The sequence below is a fragment of the Pleurodeles waltl genome, chromosome 4_2 (genome assembly GCF_031143425.1).
Source record: "Pleurodeles waltl isolate 20211129_DDA chromosome 4_2, aPleWal1.hap1.20221129, whole genome shotgun sequence".
Taxonomy (NCBI): Eukaryota; Metazoa; Chordata; class Amphibia; order Caudata; family Salamandridae; genus Pleurodeles; species Pleurodeles waltl.
In genome coordinates this window covers 208,475,023-208,492,946 of record NC_090443.1, presented here as the reverse complement: position 1 = coordinate 208,492,946, position 17,924 = coordinate 208,475,023, and the positions used below count along the sequence as shown (strand labels likewise).

General features: G+C 47.7%; 1 protein-coding gene across 1 annotated transcript in view; it reads right to left on the bottom strand.

The window, feature by feature from the left end:
• SCYL3 (SCY1 like pseudokinase 3) overlaps positions 1 to 17,924 on the bottom strand; it is a 617,362-nt gene that overhangs the window by 251,083 nt on the left and 348,355 nt on the right. The window contains exon 7 of the mRNA XM_069231087.1: positions 11,830 to 11,969. Within this exon, the coding sequence (XP_069087188.1) occupies positions 11,830 to 11,969 (140 nt within the window). The remainder of the gene's footprint in view (positions 1 to 11,829; positions 11,970 to 17,924) is intronic.

The window sequence follows — 17,924 nt, the reverse complement described above, 5'->3', positions numbered from 1 at the left end:
GAAGGCCACCATTGACTCCCAACCCGTGCTGGAGACTGGAATCGCCCGTGAGCCCCTGAAAGAAGATCCAGCATTCTAGAGATGAGGCGTGGCTTGGGAGATGTGAAACACGCCAAGAACACTAGCCAGTCAATTCTGTACCATGGCTTCCAAGATGGCGGCTGATAAGCTCGGCCACTCCCACTAGCCTGACTGCCCCTGCCGATGTCTGGCCCCTGTGTCACCTTACTACCTCTCACCAACGCTACTCCCCAAACGACAAAGACCCAACCTCTACATGAACTGGCACTACATGGGCACAAGTAGGGCTACTGAAGCAAAACAACCCTTTTGACATACCTAGTGGATAGGACCCCGAGAGAGTCAGTTCCATACCCACTGAGCGTCCACATGCCAGGGAGACTCTGGCAATCGCTCACTACTGACCACCGCATGGGTGTGATACCGCAGAAGTATAGGCCACTCCAAATCCCATAAAGACACGCCAAGCGAGTGCCATCCAGGAGACCACAACTGAGCAGCTGCATAATGTAACTAACCGTTCCCCTGGCATACATGACAAACTGGACCTGATGCTAAACATGGTGAAAGCCTTGCACAAATTATTGGAATGCAAGATAGACACGGTGTCAGTTGACATAAAGATACTTCACAATGACCACTGTAACCTGGCAGACAAGGTCAAGGTCAAGCCCAATGCCACAACACTGAAGGAGGTGAAACCTATGCTCTGGGGACTACAGGACAAAGTCACAGACTGCTACGGCAAGTGCAACTGCTGGACTGGCAGGCAGATGATGCAGAGGGCAGAAGTCGCTGGAACAATGTCAGGATACTTGGACTGCTGGAGACGGTTGAGGGTACAGATATGTGCATCACTGCAACACATAAATTCACATGCATCACAGCTGATATACCATATCCATCTTTGTTTTTCTTTCCATTCCTAAATGGCTGCAGCGTATAAGCAAAGTGCTACAAAGTGAAAAGCTAGACATTTTATTTCTCTAAGAAGGAGCAATCAAAAGAATCTGTTGCTATGTAGGAGAACACCTTAGCATTCATTAAGTGACGCTGACTTTTGTGATGTACTATTACCTCTGAGTTAGTGGTTCGAATAAGGGTGTAGTGTGTATAAAAGCGGTCTCCTTATCCTATGTTTCACAATGCACAAAAAGCCTCATTTTGAAAGGAACATACCATTTAAAGGGACATAATTGCTGAATAGCAACAGATTGAGACTTAGGTTACTTGGGGGTACAGAAGTGAAAATAGTCCAAGTGATGCTACAGTGTGGCACTGTGGCACAAACCATGACACCACAGGTAGCAGAAGGCACACAAAAGATGGTGATCAGCAGTAAAGGCTTGAGGCCAAGGGGAACATAATCTGTGACACCAGATTTAAGATTTAACATACTGTATTTTCAGATGAAAGTCCAGCTAAACTCCAGCACTGGTGATGTTGATGTATTTTCCGAAAGCCTTGGCAAAGCCAACAGGGATTTCCTTTATGATGTGAGTGCTAAGCAATTTGCTTTACCAATGTTTGTTTGTGAAGAATTATTTTAAAAAGTAAAGGCAAAAAACATTTCAAAGTACAGAAGGAAAGCAAACATATCTAATGGGATCTGTAAACTGAATACTGAATCAATACTTTTAATCTTCAAAAATATCATGGTTTATTTTTCAAATTCCTCACAGGAAACGCTGAAGGGAATTTAAAAAGCCTGTTGCACACGATCCAGCTTGCAAATAAAAAATGGCTTCTTCCAGGTACTTAAAAGAACAGTATAGCTGTCTCAGGAAGTGAAATTTAAAGGAAAGTGTTTGCCTTTCACTACCCACACCCCTCAGAACCACAACACATGCTCTGGCCACGTGGTGCTCTGCAGCACAGCAACAAGTTAATTTTTGGGCCTTTGGGATACAAGAGATCTTTTCAGTCACTTTAAGAACACCTTCTTTGTTTTTACTGGGATATTCAGCTGTGAGAGAAGCATCTAGGAAGAGGGAATCGTGCATATGTGGACATCTGGAGCTGACATGAACCTGTGAGCCCATTTGGTGCATAAAACCTTTGATCTATCATCGTACTCTCTGGAGCTGTGTCGGAGTACCTGAAATCTCCCATCAGCCTGCCAACAAATGATTGAGATGGGAGTGGGGATACTGTCATGTGGTACAGAAGAGACATAAAAAGTTTGCAAACACATGTGTTTGACAAGCTATCAGCAGATGGTTAGCCTTTTGCATGTTCTTTGTCATTTGAAGTCCTACTTGCTCATTCCAGTTTGTTCTTGGAGCCACAACAGTGCTACAGGGTAGGAACATTTACAGGAATGGCTGACTGCTCCTGTCCCAATCCTAGGACTCAATTCCAGGGCTAGGGTTACCACCCGTCTGTAAATTTCACAGACTGCCCGTAATGTCGCCCTACCGTCCGTTGTCCATGATGAAAGGCTCAACGGACAGCATTTGTCTGTAATTTTAGCCTTTCACCAAAAGGACACCGGACGGCAGGGCGCAATTACGGGCAGATCAGTTTCCCCAGGTGGATTGAAAGGCAGGGAGTTTCCTGTGCTCTGGGGGAGGGAGGGGCAGAAAGATAAGAAAAGGCCTTCTTGCCAGGGTGTCTCCTTCCTTAAACAAATGCAAATGTGCACAACTGGTAAATCTGCAAATGGAAAGGGGCTTGGGAACCTGCATCGACTTTAATGAAAGGAGTCACTTGAAGCTTTCTGATGACAAAGATATTTTCTTTTAGAGAGGCACTGTAATGGTGTTCCAAGGTGAGCTGTGGTTTGTGTGGTTTCAATGGAATAATATAAAAAATATTAGTACTAGGTATAAATTGTATATTATTCAAATCTGTATTTCAGAAGCACTTTTTTATTTAACCTAAATGTATTTGCACATTTTGTAGCAGCCTATATTATGATGTAATTGTATTTATATAGCACTTACTACCCATGACAAGGCATCAAATGCATGTTTAAAATAAGGACTTACACATTCACAGTTCTTCCAGGGACCTCGGTACCTCATAGTACTAACAAACATTGGCAAAGCCAATAGGTCTCGTCTACACAAGAGTTACTGGCTTGCCAATGTGTTTTAGCCATGTTATACACCAGAGTGGCTGCCGTTCATGGCTAAAGGTTAGTGGCATAGTGGTGTGGAGTAGAGTGGCATAGAAGTAGTGGCGCAGTGGTGCAGAGTATAGTGCAGTGGGGTACAGTGCAGTTGTTTAGAGTGCATTGGCGTAGAATGCAGTGGTTTAGAGTGCAGTGGGATGGAGTGGCGTGGGCAGAGTGCAATGGAACAGATTTGCATACGATAGAGTAGCAGAGAGTGCAGTAGTGTAGAGTGGTGCAGCGGCATAGAGTGCAGTGTAGACTCGTGTGGCAGAGAGTGTAGTGGCATAGAGTATAGTGCTGTCGAGTGCAGTTGTGTGGAGTGATACAGAGTAGTGTGGCATAGATTGCAGTGGTGTAGAATGCAGTAGTACAGAGTAGATTGGTGTGCAGTACAATGGCAGAGAGTGCAATCTTGCAGAGTAGAGTGTCAGTGCAGTGATGTAGAGTGGAGTAGAGTGGCACAGACAGCAGTGGCGTAGAGTACATTGGTGCAGAGTAGAGGGCAGTGGCGTACAGTGCAATTGTTTAGAGTGCATTGGCGAAGAGTGCAGTGGCATGGAGTGGCATGGGGTAGAGTAGCATAGAGTGCAGTGGACTAGAGTGACATACAATAGAGTGGCAGAGAATGCAGTAATGCAGAGTGGTGCAGTGTCAGAGTGACATAGATTTAAAACACCATTACATTTGCACAGACATACAGTTGTTCAAATCAAACTGTACTGTGCACAGACGATGTGTGGAAAGTGCATCACCTAATGCAATGATTTGTTTTAATCACATAAAGGTATTTGTTTCCAGCACAGTTCAGAATTGCCAAAAATGTGCTTTGTTTGTACTCCTAATTCTGATATATTCTGAAGTTTATTTAAATGTTGTCCTGTGAAAGAAAAAATTATTTCCTAACGTCAGTATCCAGCAAAATTTTTGCATAAATCCTCTCACTTCGAAGTCGGAGAAAGAAAAGTAAACACTAAGTTTCCACCGAAGACAGAGTCTGACATTTGACGTTGTCTTTGAATGCACAGCAAATGTGATGAGAACAAGATTTACAGGCCTGTTTACAGGAAGGGAGCACTCTGAAGGATGCTGTAAATAAGGTTTGGACAAGGGAAGGGACGAACTCAAGCTGCATAGCCTAAAACGAATAAAGCCAGCAAACTTAAAGCAACAAAATGTGAGTTACAAACCACAGGACCAATGGCAAGCAACGGGCGGAATGCATTCCCAAGGAAGCTCTATGAATGTACTTAAAGTGACAGCTGTGGGATACTTTGTGAGGAAAGTTCAGTATTTTAGTCCAGTCCGTATCCTGCAGGGGTTTGGCCACATCAATCACCCAGGTAGCATGATGAGAAGACCTGGAGTGGTGTCCATGTTGCAGGAACAGGCTGTACACCTGTTCTATCAGTTTGCAACCAGGTCCTATGGTGTAGAGCTTCTGGCACATCTCTTGTAGGATTAGTGCTAGGAGGCAGACATGAAATAGGGCATTTAATGATTATTTAAGGTGGTTGTAAGCAAGGAGTTGACCGTGGTGAAGATGGTAGTCTGCCACAAGGGTTTGGAAATTTAGTAGCTCGCTGACCAGAAATAAATCCCCCAATTTTAAGACACCTGCAGCATGCCACTGATGGAGCTGCTCTGAGCACAGCCGTCCTGTGCGAATGGGAAGGCTTAGCAAAGAGGGTTTCCTTTGTGTCAGTGAGTTTACAGTTTCTAGCAAGGCAAGAGAAAGCTGTGCATGATAACCCCGGATGGTGATCCGCAGAATGGTCAGTAGGAAACAATGAGCAGTGCATTAAGCCTTCCTTAAAAGTCTTTACTGATAAACCCCATCTCATGCAGGGAGGTGGGCAGAAAGCCAGCAAACCACCCATTGGACCTGTGCAGCTGAATAATAGCCTTCTAAGTCCAGAAGGCTTAATCCACCCGCAGTCATGGGTAGCTTTACAGTGGAAAGAGCTATCCGACTGCGCCAGAGTGACCAAATCAGATGTGTGGCATGTCTGAAAAAGGAATGAAGGACGAGCAGGAGAAGGTTTGTAAAATAACACTATCACTGGGATAGCACACCATCTCTACCAGTGTCTCTACCAGGCCCACTAAAGCAAGCAGAAGAGAAGACTAAAAAGCAAACTGGGTTTGGAGGGACTGTGACGATCTGCCAAGATTTCCATCCTGCAAATCAGTGGGCAGTGGCTGCCGGCAGCTTTAGGAGGGAAAGGGGCGGGCGGGGCACACACACACACACACACACACACACATTCTTTCACACACAGACACGCGCGTACGCACATCCATTATCAACATTCATATCATTCAAACATGCACGCACACACCAAACATTCATTTTAAAACATCACACACACTCATTCTTTCACACACGCATGCACGCACATCCATTAACAACATTCATACCATTCAAACATGCACGCGCGCACCAAACATTCAGTTTGAAACATCACACACATACACACACACACGCACACAGACTTACCTTCGGCCTCCAGGTCCCAGGAGGATTGGGACCGCTGCCTTCACTCATTGGCTGACCTTAGGTCAGCCAATGAGGGAAGGCAGTAGTCCCAGCCTTGTCACAGAGTGGGATAGGGTCAGTGAGACTGCTGACCCCACCCCACTCTTTGACGAAGTGCCACTGATTGACACTCGCCCTGGGCACTTCAGAGCTTAAACTGAAGCGCCCAGGGAGTGTGTCAATTGGTGACGCTTTCCTCGTCACCCAGGGGAGGGCCTCAAGGCACCTTTGCTGGGCTGAGGAGGTCACGCCCATAGGAGCTGTGATCTCAAGGTGGATGGGTGTTGCTTGTTCAACTACTTGAGAGTGCCTCTTCTGTTTCTTTCCTGTGTGCAGAGACAACTCCCCAGGTACCCAAATACCTTCAGATAGTCTTGGTGGACCCATCCTGTCTGATTTTAGGAATTGTCCCACCTTGTTTTTCTCTTCCTTATTTACCCAGTTTTTAGCAACAACTCAGGGGAAAGTACCATCTTGCCTGGCATGTTACCCCCATTTTTCACTGTATGTATGTTGTTTTAGCCCTTGTGTCACTGAGATCCTGCCAGGCAGGATCCCAGTGCTCATAGTATGTGCCCTGTATGTGTTCCCTGTGTGCTGCCTAACTGTATCACTGAGGCTCTGCTAACCAGAACCTCAGTGGTTATGCTCTCTCTGCTTTCTAAATTTGTCACTGCAGGCTAGTGACTAAATTTGCCAATTCTCATTGGCACACTGGTACACCCATATAATTCCCTTGTATATGGTACTGAGGTACCCAGGGTATTGGGGTTCCAGGAGATCCCTATGGGCTGCAGCATTTCTTTTGCCACCCATAGGGAGCTCAGACAATTCTTACACAGGCCTGGAACTGCAGCCTGAGTGAAATAACGTCCACGTTATTTCACAGCCATTTTTCACTGCACAAAAGTAACTTATAAGTCACCTATATGTCTAACCGTCACATAGAGAAGGTTGGGTGCCCAGTTACTTAGTGTGTGGGCACCCTGGCACTAGCCAAGGTGTCCCCACATCATTCAGGGCAAATTCCCCGGACCTTGTGAGTGCGGGGACACCATTTCACGCGTGCACTACCTATGAATAGCGTCACAATGGTAACTCCAAACATGGCCATGTAACATGTCTATGATCATGGAATTGTTACCCCAATACCATTCGGGTATTGGGGGGACAATTCCATGATCCCCCAGGTCTCTAGAACAGAACCCGGGTACTGCCAAACTGCCTTTCCGGGGTTCCCACTGCAGCTGCTGCTGCTGCCAACCCCTCAGACAGGACTCTGCCCTCCTGGGTCAAGGCAGTCCTGGCCCAGGAAGGCAGAACAAAGGATTTCCTCTGAGAGAGGGTGTTACACTCTCTCCCTTTGGAAATAGGTGTCAAGGGCTGGAGAGGAGTAGCCTCCCCCAGCCTCTGGAAATGCTTTGATGGACACAGATGGTGCCCATCTCTGCATAAGCCAGTCTACACCGGTTCAGGGATCCCCCAGCCCTGCTCTGGCATGAAACTGGACAAAGGAAAGGGGAGTGACGACTCCCCTGACCAGTACCTCCCAGGGGAGGTGCCCAGAGCTCCTCCAGTGTTTCCCAGACCTCTGCCATCTTGGAAACAGAGGTGTTGGGGGCACACTGGACTGCTCTGAGTGGCCAGTGCCAGCAGGTGACGTCAGAGACCCCCTCGGATAGGCTCCTACCTCTCTTGGTAGCCAATCCTCCTTTCTTGGTCGCCAATTCTCCTTTTCTGGCTATTTAGGGTCTCTCCTCTGAGGAATTCTTCAGATAACGAATGCAAGAGCTCACCAGAGTTCCTCTGCATCTCCCTTTTCAACTTCTACTAAGGATCGACCGCTGACTGCTCCAGGACGCCTGCAAAACCGCAACAAAGTAGCAAGACGACTACCAGCAACATTGTAGCGCCTCATCCTGCCGGCTTTCTTGACTGTCTCCTGGTGGTGCATGCTCTGGGACTCATCTGCCTTCACCCTGCACTAGAAGCCAAGAAGAAATCTCCGTGGGTCGACGGAATCTTCCCCCTGCTACCGCAGGCACCAAAAGACTGCATAACCGGTCCTCTGGGTAGCCTCTCATCCTGACGATCGTGGTCCCTGGAACACAGGAACTCTATCCAAGTGACTCCCACAGTCCAGTGATCCTTCAGTCCAAGTTTGGTGGAGGTAAGTCCTTGCCTCCCCACGCTAGACTGCAAACCTGTGTACTAAGTGATTTGCAGCTGCTCCGGCTCCTGTGCGCTCTTCCAGGATTTCCTTCGTGCACAGCCTAGACTGGGTCCCCAGCACTCCGTCCTGCAGTGCTCAACCCGCTGAGTTGGCCTCCGACGTCGTGGGACCCTCCTTTGTGACTCTGAGCCAGCTCTGGTTCACAAATCTTCAAAGTGCCTGCTCCGGTACTTCTGCGGGTGATGCCTGCTTCTGTGGGGGCTCTCTGAGTTGCTGAGCACCCCCTCTGTCTCCTCCTCCAAGGGGCGACATCCTGGTCCTTCCTGGTCCCCAGCAGCACCCAAAAACCTCTACTGCGACCCTTGCAGCTAGCATGGCTTGTTTGCGGTATTTCAGCCTGGGAACACTTCTACAACCTTCATCGCGACGTGGGACATCTTCCATCCAAAGGAGAAGTTCCTAGTCCTCTTCGTTCTTGCAGAAATCCAAGCTTCTTCCATCCCGAGGCAGCTTCCTTGCACCTTCATCCGGGGTTTCCTGGGCTCCTGCCCCACCTGGACACTATCGCGACTCATGGACTTGGTCCCCTTGCCTTGCAGGTCCTCAGGTCCAGGAATCCGTCTTCAGCGCTTTGCTGGTGTTTGTTGTTCTTGCAGAATCCCCCTATCACGACTATTGTGTCCTTTTGGGGTAGTAGGTGCACTTTACTCCTACTTTTCAGGGTCTTGGGGTGGGGTATCTTGGACACCCTGACTGTTTTCTTACAGTCCCAGCGACCCTCTACAAGCTCACATTGTTTGGGGTCCATTTGTGATTCGCATTCCACTTTTGGAGTATATGGTTTGTGTTGCCCCTAGACCTATGTTCACCTATTGCAATCTATTGTAATTCTACAGTTTGCAGTACTTTTCTGACTCTTACTTACTTTTTTTTGGTTTGTGTACATATAATTTGTGTATATTACTTACCTTCTTACTGAGGGTACTCACTGAGATACTTTTGGCATATTGTCATAAAAATAAAGTACCTTTATTTTTAGTAACTCTGAGTATTGTGTTTTCTTATGATATTGTGCTATGTGATATAAGTGGTATAGTAGGAGCATTTCATGTCTCCTAGTTCAGCCTAAGCTGCTTTGCCATAGCTACCTTCTATCAGCCTAAGCTGCTAGAAACACCTCTATTCTACTAATAAGGGATAACTGGACCTGGCACAAGGTGTAAGTACCACAAGGTACCCACTATAAGCCAGGCCAGCCTCTAACAACAACGCTTTGAATCACTTGCCGTGGATCTCACATTTGATCTCGATTTCATCCTCCTCTCTTATTATCTTTGATTGGTGGTCCGGGCTCCAATTTCTGAGATAAATGCAGAGTCCCAGACCTACATTCTGACTACAGACAAGTTGTGGCTATCTCACATCCTGACATTAGTGTGAGACTGTCGCCCACACCATCTGCCCTGCCTCATTACATTTTTTTTTAGGTTGAAAGTCCATGGGTGGTTGGGGTGAGCCAGATATTTTTGTTCAATTTGTTTAAGCCAGCATAAGGTTAATTACCTTAATGTTTCCCAAACTGTTTCCCAGGGGTTTTAAAAGGTTCAGAAACATAATCAAAATGTTGCTGTTTCCTTCTCTTCAGGAAAGATTGGGTAGATTTGGGCAGGGGTGATGGCCTTGACACAGTGCCGAAGGGCATTCATTTACTACTGAATAAGGATGTAATGTGACACCTGAATGTAGCATACCATGAGGCAATCACAAAAAGACCACAGTGAATAAATAGTCCTATGTTGAAAAAGGGTAAATAAGTGCACTGACAACATAGTGAGGCATGGCCTCTATTGGGTGTGTCTGTAAAAATTATGTTTGTTCTTGTATTTTTGTCCTGAATTTTGACCCTTTGTCCTGAATTTTTTGCAGTCCTGTCCAGAATTTGCCTCAGTGACAGGTGGTCACCCTATCCAGGGCTTGGGTTTCGGGCCATATTGATGCAGCTATCCTTTTCCTCAGGGCTGTTGCACCCCTTAAGGGATTCTGCTCCCACTAGGCCTCTCATCCAGCAGGTGCCTGATGTTGAAGTTTCTGTTGCCATTCAGAGTGGGGTAGGGCAGGTCTACAGTGCGCATGGTCTGGAGGCCAAATGAAGCATCAGTTGCCTTCTACTGGGTGCGTAAACCTGCTAGATGGCTTCAGAATGAGTACCAGTCTTTCTGTCATATTTCTCTCTTATCTACTCTGTTCTCTCTTCAGTCACCACTACCTTCCTCTCCTCCTGTTGTATCCTTCTTTGATATTTTCTGTTATGCCTTCTCACATTTTTCCTTCTCTCTCTCTCCATCTTTCCTTAGTCCTTAGACCTTTACACTCCGGCGTCCATAGTCTGTCCTACTCCTCAGTTCTTCCTTCCTATATTTCACTCTCAGACATACTACTCTCTCTTTCGCTTGCTTTTCACTCTCCTGTACTATGAGTTTTCACCTTTCTCTCCTTCACTTTGGCCCTTCTCTTTCCCTACTGCTGTCTTTCATTCCTCAAAATTTCCTTGGCTGGCCAATCCCTCTCCCTTTCTCATGCACCTTTAGGTGCATTGTACTGGGGTATAGACTATGCCTTTCTGCCTTATGTGAAGACCCCAGAGTATTGCTTCTTCCATGGAGTGATGTGCTCAGACAGCCCAGTGAGCGTCCTTAGGGTTGTGTAATTGAGGGGAGCAGGGTGAACAGCAAGTCACTGGGACTGGTGGAGTGCTTAAGGTGGGGGTCATCTTATTGAACCTTGGTGTCAGGATGAAGTGTTCGAAGAATCTTAGTAGGAGTGACTGTCTGGGGAGCTTGGCTTGGGTTCCAAGAGTCAGGGTCCATACAGTGCTCCTCTAAATTAAGTGCAGTATCCTAGGGGCTGTCCAATGGCAAGAGTGATGTACACTCAGGCTATCATGCAGCAGTGTGTGTCCAGAGGGATGTTGTGCAGAAAAGGAAGAGTTAAGATCCAAGCGCTAGGTGGAAGAGTTCACACTCTACCTCTCTTCACTAGGTTCTGCCTGCTGTCAGGGCTGACATGCTCTGATGCCCTTAGTCTGCACTGAGTGTCCGGAGGGTTACTTAGAGTCCAGTGTCTAGCGTAGGCAAGGTTTTATCTGCTCTGAAGCAGTAAGGGAGGAATGAGTATCCTATGGAGCCTAGGAGGGGGTACGACAGCCAGGTCACTGTGACTGCTTGTAGCCCTTTGCCCTGATTATAAGCTCCTGCCAGGGCAAATGTCTTTTGTGGCCATTAGTCAGGATGGAATGCCCACGGGGCCTGGGGTTGGGGCAGATCCCCGTGACTACCCAGACTCATCCGCCCACATTACAGGCTCCTGCCTCCTCATGCTGCCTCCTGCCAAATGTGCTTTTAGGTTTCCCCCAGTTCTGGATACTTGAGGTATCTGAAATCTGGGTCAACATTCCCCTGGAGCAGCAACTCACTGATAAAGTTAGAAACATTGGAACAAATCCTACTATTTTTACTCTCAATACATCTAAAATGTTTTCTCGGGTTACTTAGAGAAAGACATTTTGATTTGGAGGCATGCCACTGAATTCTAGTGTCAGGGAGTAAAGAACCATAATTACTGCACTGTTTTAAAAATTTTGAGAAATTCTACCTGTAAAGCATTGGATTTGTACATTACATTCAAAATAGGTTAACTATTTTAACAAGAACTTATTCGTCTTCTATATCAGAAAAGTGTACAGATTCACATGAACTTATAGTTTACTAATTGACTTTTTTTTTACATTGTACATCGATTCATATTCAGTTTTGTGACACTTTTGTACATACATTTGTAAATACATTTTATCACTATCTCTCACACCCCTTCACTAACTTTATTTTTTATCACCACACTGTTCATCAGGTTGTAACAAAACATGCTCAACTTGACAACAACACAGTGGAGAAGTTCACATAACATTATGTTTTGGGACATTACCTTTCTTTGGCCTCAGCAAATAAGGAAGAAAGCTTTTGATGGCTACTGGTTCAGCAAAAACAAGCTGGTTAAGTAAAAGAGGTACGAGTCGAGAGATAATTAACTCTTCCGGCAAGCCAGAGACGCGGTCTAGCAGAAATCTGCATTGGGACAGAAACACACAGTCTTAAGCTTATTAAGCAACATACAGAATTGCTTAAATATAGGTCCAAATACAAGGTTTAAGATTATACTGCTTTAAGGACACCATGTTTTTGTTAAAGATTTATGTAGTATCAAAACAGTAATATAATCAAAACGCAAAACAATACAAATCCTAAACCAAATTAGAAAACTAGAGTAAAATTAAATAAAGAAAATGTTACTTATCCAGTATGCATATTATGTTTGTGTGATGAAGTGCTACAGATTCACATACTCTGCATACTTCTGCCATTCAGTGTTGGATCTGGAAGGTTGCAAGTTGTTTTTCTTTGAAAATTAATTCCAGTAACAAGGTATAATGATTCATCCTCTTGCTGGTAATGCACATGGGCATCGACTCCGTTGTTAGATTGTTTTCCCACAGGTTGGTGAGAAGGGAGTTTAGTGTAAGAGTGAGAAAAATGAGATGACCATGCATATGAATGTATAGAAAAGACTAAAAATGGCCACAGGTATCTGGGGAGGTGTGTGTGTGTGGGGGGGGGGAGGTGCATGTGAATCTACAGCACTACATGCCACAAACAGAAGCTCACTGGGTGAGTAACATTTTCTGTTTGACTGTATGTGTGCTTTAGATACACATGCTATGGATAGACTGTAAAACCGTGCCTCTCTAAAGCGGCTAAGCTGTGGGTGTTGCAGTGGTCTGGAATAGTGTACGTTGCAGTGCCTGACCTACATTAGCTTGCTATTGTGCTAAAATACTGACACAATAATTGTTTGTGAAGGTGTGTGCTGTAGATCATGTAGCTGCCTTACATATGTCAGCTATGGGAATGTTACCTAAAAGGCCAAAGTTGCTCCTTTTTTACAAGTTTAGTGCGCTCTAGGAGGAAAAGGTAGTGGCCTTTTGGCTTTAGCATAACAAGTTTGGATACATTTAACAATCCATCTTGCTATACTGGATTTAGTAATAGGAGTGCCTTTGTGTGGTGGAGAAAAGGCAACAAAAAGTTGCTTAGTGTTCTTAAATGTTTTAGTTCTATTAATATAGAACATAAGCACTCACTTTACATTTAAATTGTGGTAGAGATTTTTTCAGCAACGGACTCAGGGTGCATAAAACAAGACTGGTAATTCAATAGTTTGATTCAGATGAAACTGCGATGCCATTTTTGGTCAGCATTTTGGATTGGTGCAAATTTTTTTTTTATCCTTGTGCATTTAGAAAAAGGGTTCTTGCAAGGTTAAGGCCTGGAGCTCACTTACACGTCCAAGGGAAGTGATTATAACTAAGAATGTCACTTCCCAAGACAGAAATTGTAAAGGACATGAATGTAGAGGTTTAAATGGTGGGCCCATGAGTCTAATGAGTACAATGTTACAGTTCCAAGAAGGTCCTGGTGGTACACTTGGTGAAATCACTCTTAAGTCCCTCTATAAAAGCTTTCATGACTGGGATTTTGAAAAGGGAAGAGTGCTGTCACTTTGACGGTAAGCATCTATAGCTGCCAGATGTAACCTTATGGAAGTGTATGCTAAGCTTTCTTTCTGAAATGAAGAAGATATAAAAGAATACCCTGCACTGATACTGTGAAAGGGTCCCATTTTTGGATTTTCAGTAGTAGACAAAACATTTCCATTTTGCTGCATAACATACTCTAGGAGTAGGTTTACTTGTCTCCATAAGAATATCTATGCATTCTTAAGGTAGTTTAAAGTATCCAAACTCTACAACTTCAGGAGCCATTTCGCAAGGTTAAATTCCTTGGGATATGAGAGCCTGATTTGACCATGGTTCTGAGTGAGACAGTCTGGGTTGAGGGAACGTTTCTTGCGAACAACAACAGATAGCTCTGACAGAATAGTGAAGCATGGCTATCTGGCCCACGTGGGGACCACTAGTATCAATGCAAGGGTTGTTTGCCTGAGCTTCCGAACCAGAAATGGAAGGAGAGGGAGAGGTGGAAAATCATATGCAAATATCCCTGACCAGTTCATCCATAGACCATTGCCCTTGGACTGAGGGTGTGGGAACCTGTAGGCGAAGTGTGGGCATTTTGTGTCGCAAATAGGTCTATATCTGGAAACCCCCACATTTGAAAAAAGTAGGGAAGCAGGACTCGAGAGTGGTGTCCCTATTCCTGAAGCTGTTGCTGCTTCCTGCTGAGGACCTCAGCAAAGTTTGTGTGTGTTCCTGTGAGGTGTTCCATTAGCAGCTAAATGTTATGGCAAATGGCCCAATGCCAAATTGTCTATGAAAGATCAGACAGCGGCAGAGAGTGTCCCCCCCACCCCCTGTTTCTGCCCATAATACATGATTATCATGTTGTCTGTGCACATGAGGACTACCTTCTTGATGAGATGATCTATGAATGCTTTGAGCGCTAGCGAAACAGCTAGAAGCTCCAGGTAACTGATGTATATAGTACGATGTATGGGATCCCAGAGACCCTGGGATGTGAGATCCTGAAGGTGAGCGCTACAGCATGTCTGAACAGGGTCTAGGAAAGGCCACCACTTCAAGAGATTGGTTTTGTTCCACCACTGTAAACAGCGATGGTGCAGCTGCCTACCCACACTAGATCATCTAGACAACCCTGTGCCTGATGCCATTGGCATGCTAGACATTCCTGCAATGGACGCAGGTGAAGATGGTAATGTGGCACAATGGCAACGCAAGAGGCCATCATGTCTAGCAGCCTCACTTACTTGGTGATTGGGTGGAAATGGCAGAGTTGTATCTGAATGTTTTGTATTCCTGCTGCATTGAGGTAGGCTAGTCCTAGTTGCATGTTCAGGCTGCCCCCTAGATAGGGCTGAATCTGGAGAGGATTCAGGTGTGACTTTTGGAAATTGATAGTGAAACCTAACTGGTGGAGAAGTGTGGCACAATGGTTAGAGCGGCAGACCCTGATGCAGAGGTCTGGCCTGGGACCGGGTTCAATTCCTGCCTCAGCGGGTCTTGTGCTCAATTCCCTTGGACCAGATAATTCTCGCCTCGGTGCCTAATCTAACTAATGGGTCCCACTCTGGGCAATAGCTTGCTTAATCTCCACAACAGCCCTGACAGCGCTTGGATGCCTAGCTTCACCCTGGGGCTGCCCAGGAGTGGGCACCTCACAGGGAAAACCCAGGAGAAGTTCTACAGCGGTATGCGCACAGCGCCTTGAGACCCTAATGGGTGAGTAGTGCGCTATACAAGTGGGAAGTTTACGTTTTGATGAAGCACGTCTATGGTAACATGACTGTGGTACAGACATTGTGTGATGGTACAGGCTTTGCTGAGGCATCGTCCAGATATGGGAATTTTGTCTGCACAAGTGAGATGCAACAACTGCCAGGCATTTTGTAGAGACTATTGGAACAGTTGTGACCCCGAAGGGGAGTATTTAAATTAATAATGTTGTCCTGCTGGGGGCGTGGCCGAAGCGTCAAGATGGCGGTCGCGCTTTCATAGTGCTCAGGACCCCTCCGTCAACCGCCTCTGGCTGACACGCCATCTAGCTCCATCGGAGCCATAGACTGACCCCCCGAGACTCTGCTGCCCACCCCCCGGCGTGGGACTAGTGCCCCCCTTGTTGAAGTTTTCGGCCCGGCTGCCGCAGTACCGGGTCCGTCCACGTCCAAGATGGCGGAGGGCCGCTGAGACAGTGCGGTGGGCCGCCTGATTGGGAGATGCGGCGGTGGCCTGCTCGCTCGCCTACCAACTGCGGCGTTGGAGAAGTGAAGAACCGAGACCCGCTCCTGGGGACGGCCCTCGGCCTCTGCGGCCTGTGGCGAACCAGGACCCGCAACACTTGAGGAGGTGGGCCCCCCTCCCTTCCCGCCACCCTCTTCTTCCCCTGGGATGTGGATCCGGGACTAGAGGAGCGCAGGCGGCTGGCCCGGGACCGGACCGGAAGATCCTTGGTGGCGGCTCGGACCCCGGGCCGGAGCTGCGGGTAAGCCGTGCGCTGCACCCCGGGAGCCCGGAGTGGCACGCGGCCCCGGAGAGGTGCTACGCAGCCGGGGTGAGACCCGGGGCAGGACTGAGCCAGCGACGCCTGGCAGGGGGAGTTACCACCCTGCCCCCCTTCATTTGTTTCCTCCTCTGCCCTCTCCTTCCTCCGAGGCCGGGGTCGAGGAGGAGAGGGTCGGCAGAACACCTCGCCCAGAAGCGGGCTGTGAGACCTTCGGTGGCCCGGCCCGTGGGCAGAAGACGAGCTGCGTGGCAGACACAGACCGGGATCGCAGCAAGACCGGCACACACCCGCCGGGCCCGGGGGTGAGGAACAGTGCACACCGTTGTCAAATAACTTTTAAATATCGCTCGGAAATGAGCCGTGGATTGGGGCGGCGACCTGGATACTGGGACACAAAGACCCACGATGCTGTGACAAGACACGTCTCCCACTCTCAGGTACTCTGAAGGAGGGACGAGCCGTGGCCCTGGGCAGGGAGACGGTGGTCGACCCTCCCTCTTTCCCCTGGACACACGGCTGGAACCTAAGGGCAACCCCGGAGACCATCTGGGACATTGGCTGGACCGCCCCCCCCTTTTTGGAGACCGCCGGCCAATCGTCAGGCCTGGGCCAGCGAGTTAGGAGCCGTGGCCCCTGGGGCCTGGACCCGCCTGACGATCAAGGGATGGTTTTCGGCGACAGGGCTCTGTGACGCTTGGCGGGTATGGCACCCGAGACGGCGTCAATTCACCCACACCTCAGCTGCTCATGGCTCACAATCCAGGATAGACCTGGTGCTGCTCCCGAGCACAGATTGCACAACCCTCTCCCACATTGAAATACTGACAAGGGGAATCTCTGACCATGCTCCGCTTCGGTTCATTGTGGGCCCCACACAATCTAAGACCAGCCCTATATGGCGGTTAAATGCATGGTACCTCCAAGACAAGGATTACGCAGAGCAGCTGTGCCAGGCAATGCAGGAATACTTTGGGCGGAACGAGGTATCGGTAACGTCCGCGGGCACTCTATGGGCGGCTGGCAAAAGCGGTACTGAGGGGCAGGGCAAGAAACTTGGTATGGAACCAAGAACGCGCATGGGCCCAGCATATCGAACAGCTGGAGCTTCGGGCTACGGTCCTTGAAAACGGAAATGAAACAAGCCCGAACGACAAAGCGACGCAACAATTATTCTTCATCCGTGAGGAAATAAGAGACCAGTCCCTAGAGGTGGCAAAACACTTATGGAGGGCAAGTACGGCGAAATCTACGGATGGGGTGACAAGACCGGGAAAATGCTATACTGGTTGGTGTCTCACCACCAGGCCTCCAGGATTGTCCCCGAAATTCGGGATGGGGATGGTAACCTCGTCGTGAACCACACAGAAATTGTAAATGCCTTTGCAGCGTACTACCGAACACTATATCAGGCGTCGGGACTGGTTGACATGGGTTTGGCCCGCCGGTTGTTGGACGAAGTCTCCCTCCCACGGTTGCCAGCGATGGAGGCGCGGGCCTTGGACGAACCCATCAACGCAGAAGAAATTCAAGCGGCCACGTCGGCATTAGGTACTGGGAAAACCCCGGGACCCGAAGGATTCCCCTCAGAATATTACAAGACCTTCAGAGAGGAATTAACACCACACTTATTAAATCTTTTTACAGACGTAGACAACAATGGTACCTTCCCTAGGGAACTAGATGCTGCCACTATTGTAGTGCTCCCCAAGACCCAACTCCCCTCAATTCACTGTGCAGATTATAGGCCGATCTCACTGATTAATACCAAAATCAAAATGTTTGCGGCCATCCTCGCAACCCGTCTCAAGAGGGTTCTGCCACAACTAATACACCTGGACCAATGTGGATTCATGGCCGCTCGCAGTACTCGGCATTGCATCCGTCAGCTACACGTGGCCCTGCCTGAACGTGGCTGCTTGACCTGAGACCTTGCCCTTTTACTCATTGATTTTGAAAAGGTCTTTGACTCGGTCGACTGGGGGTTTC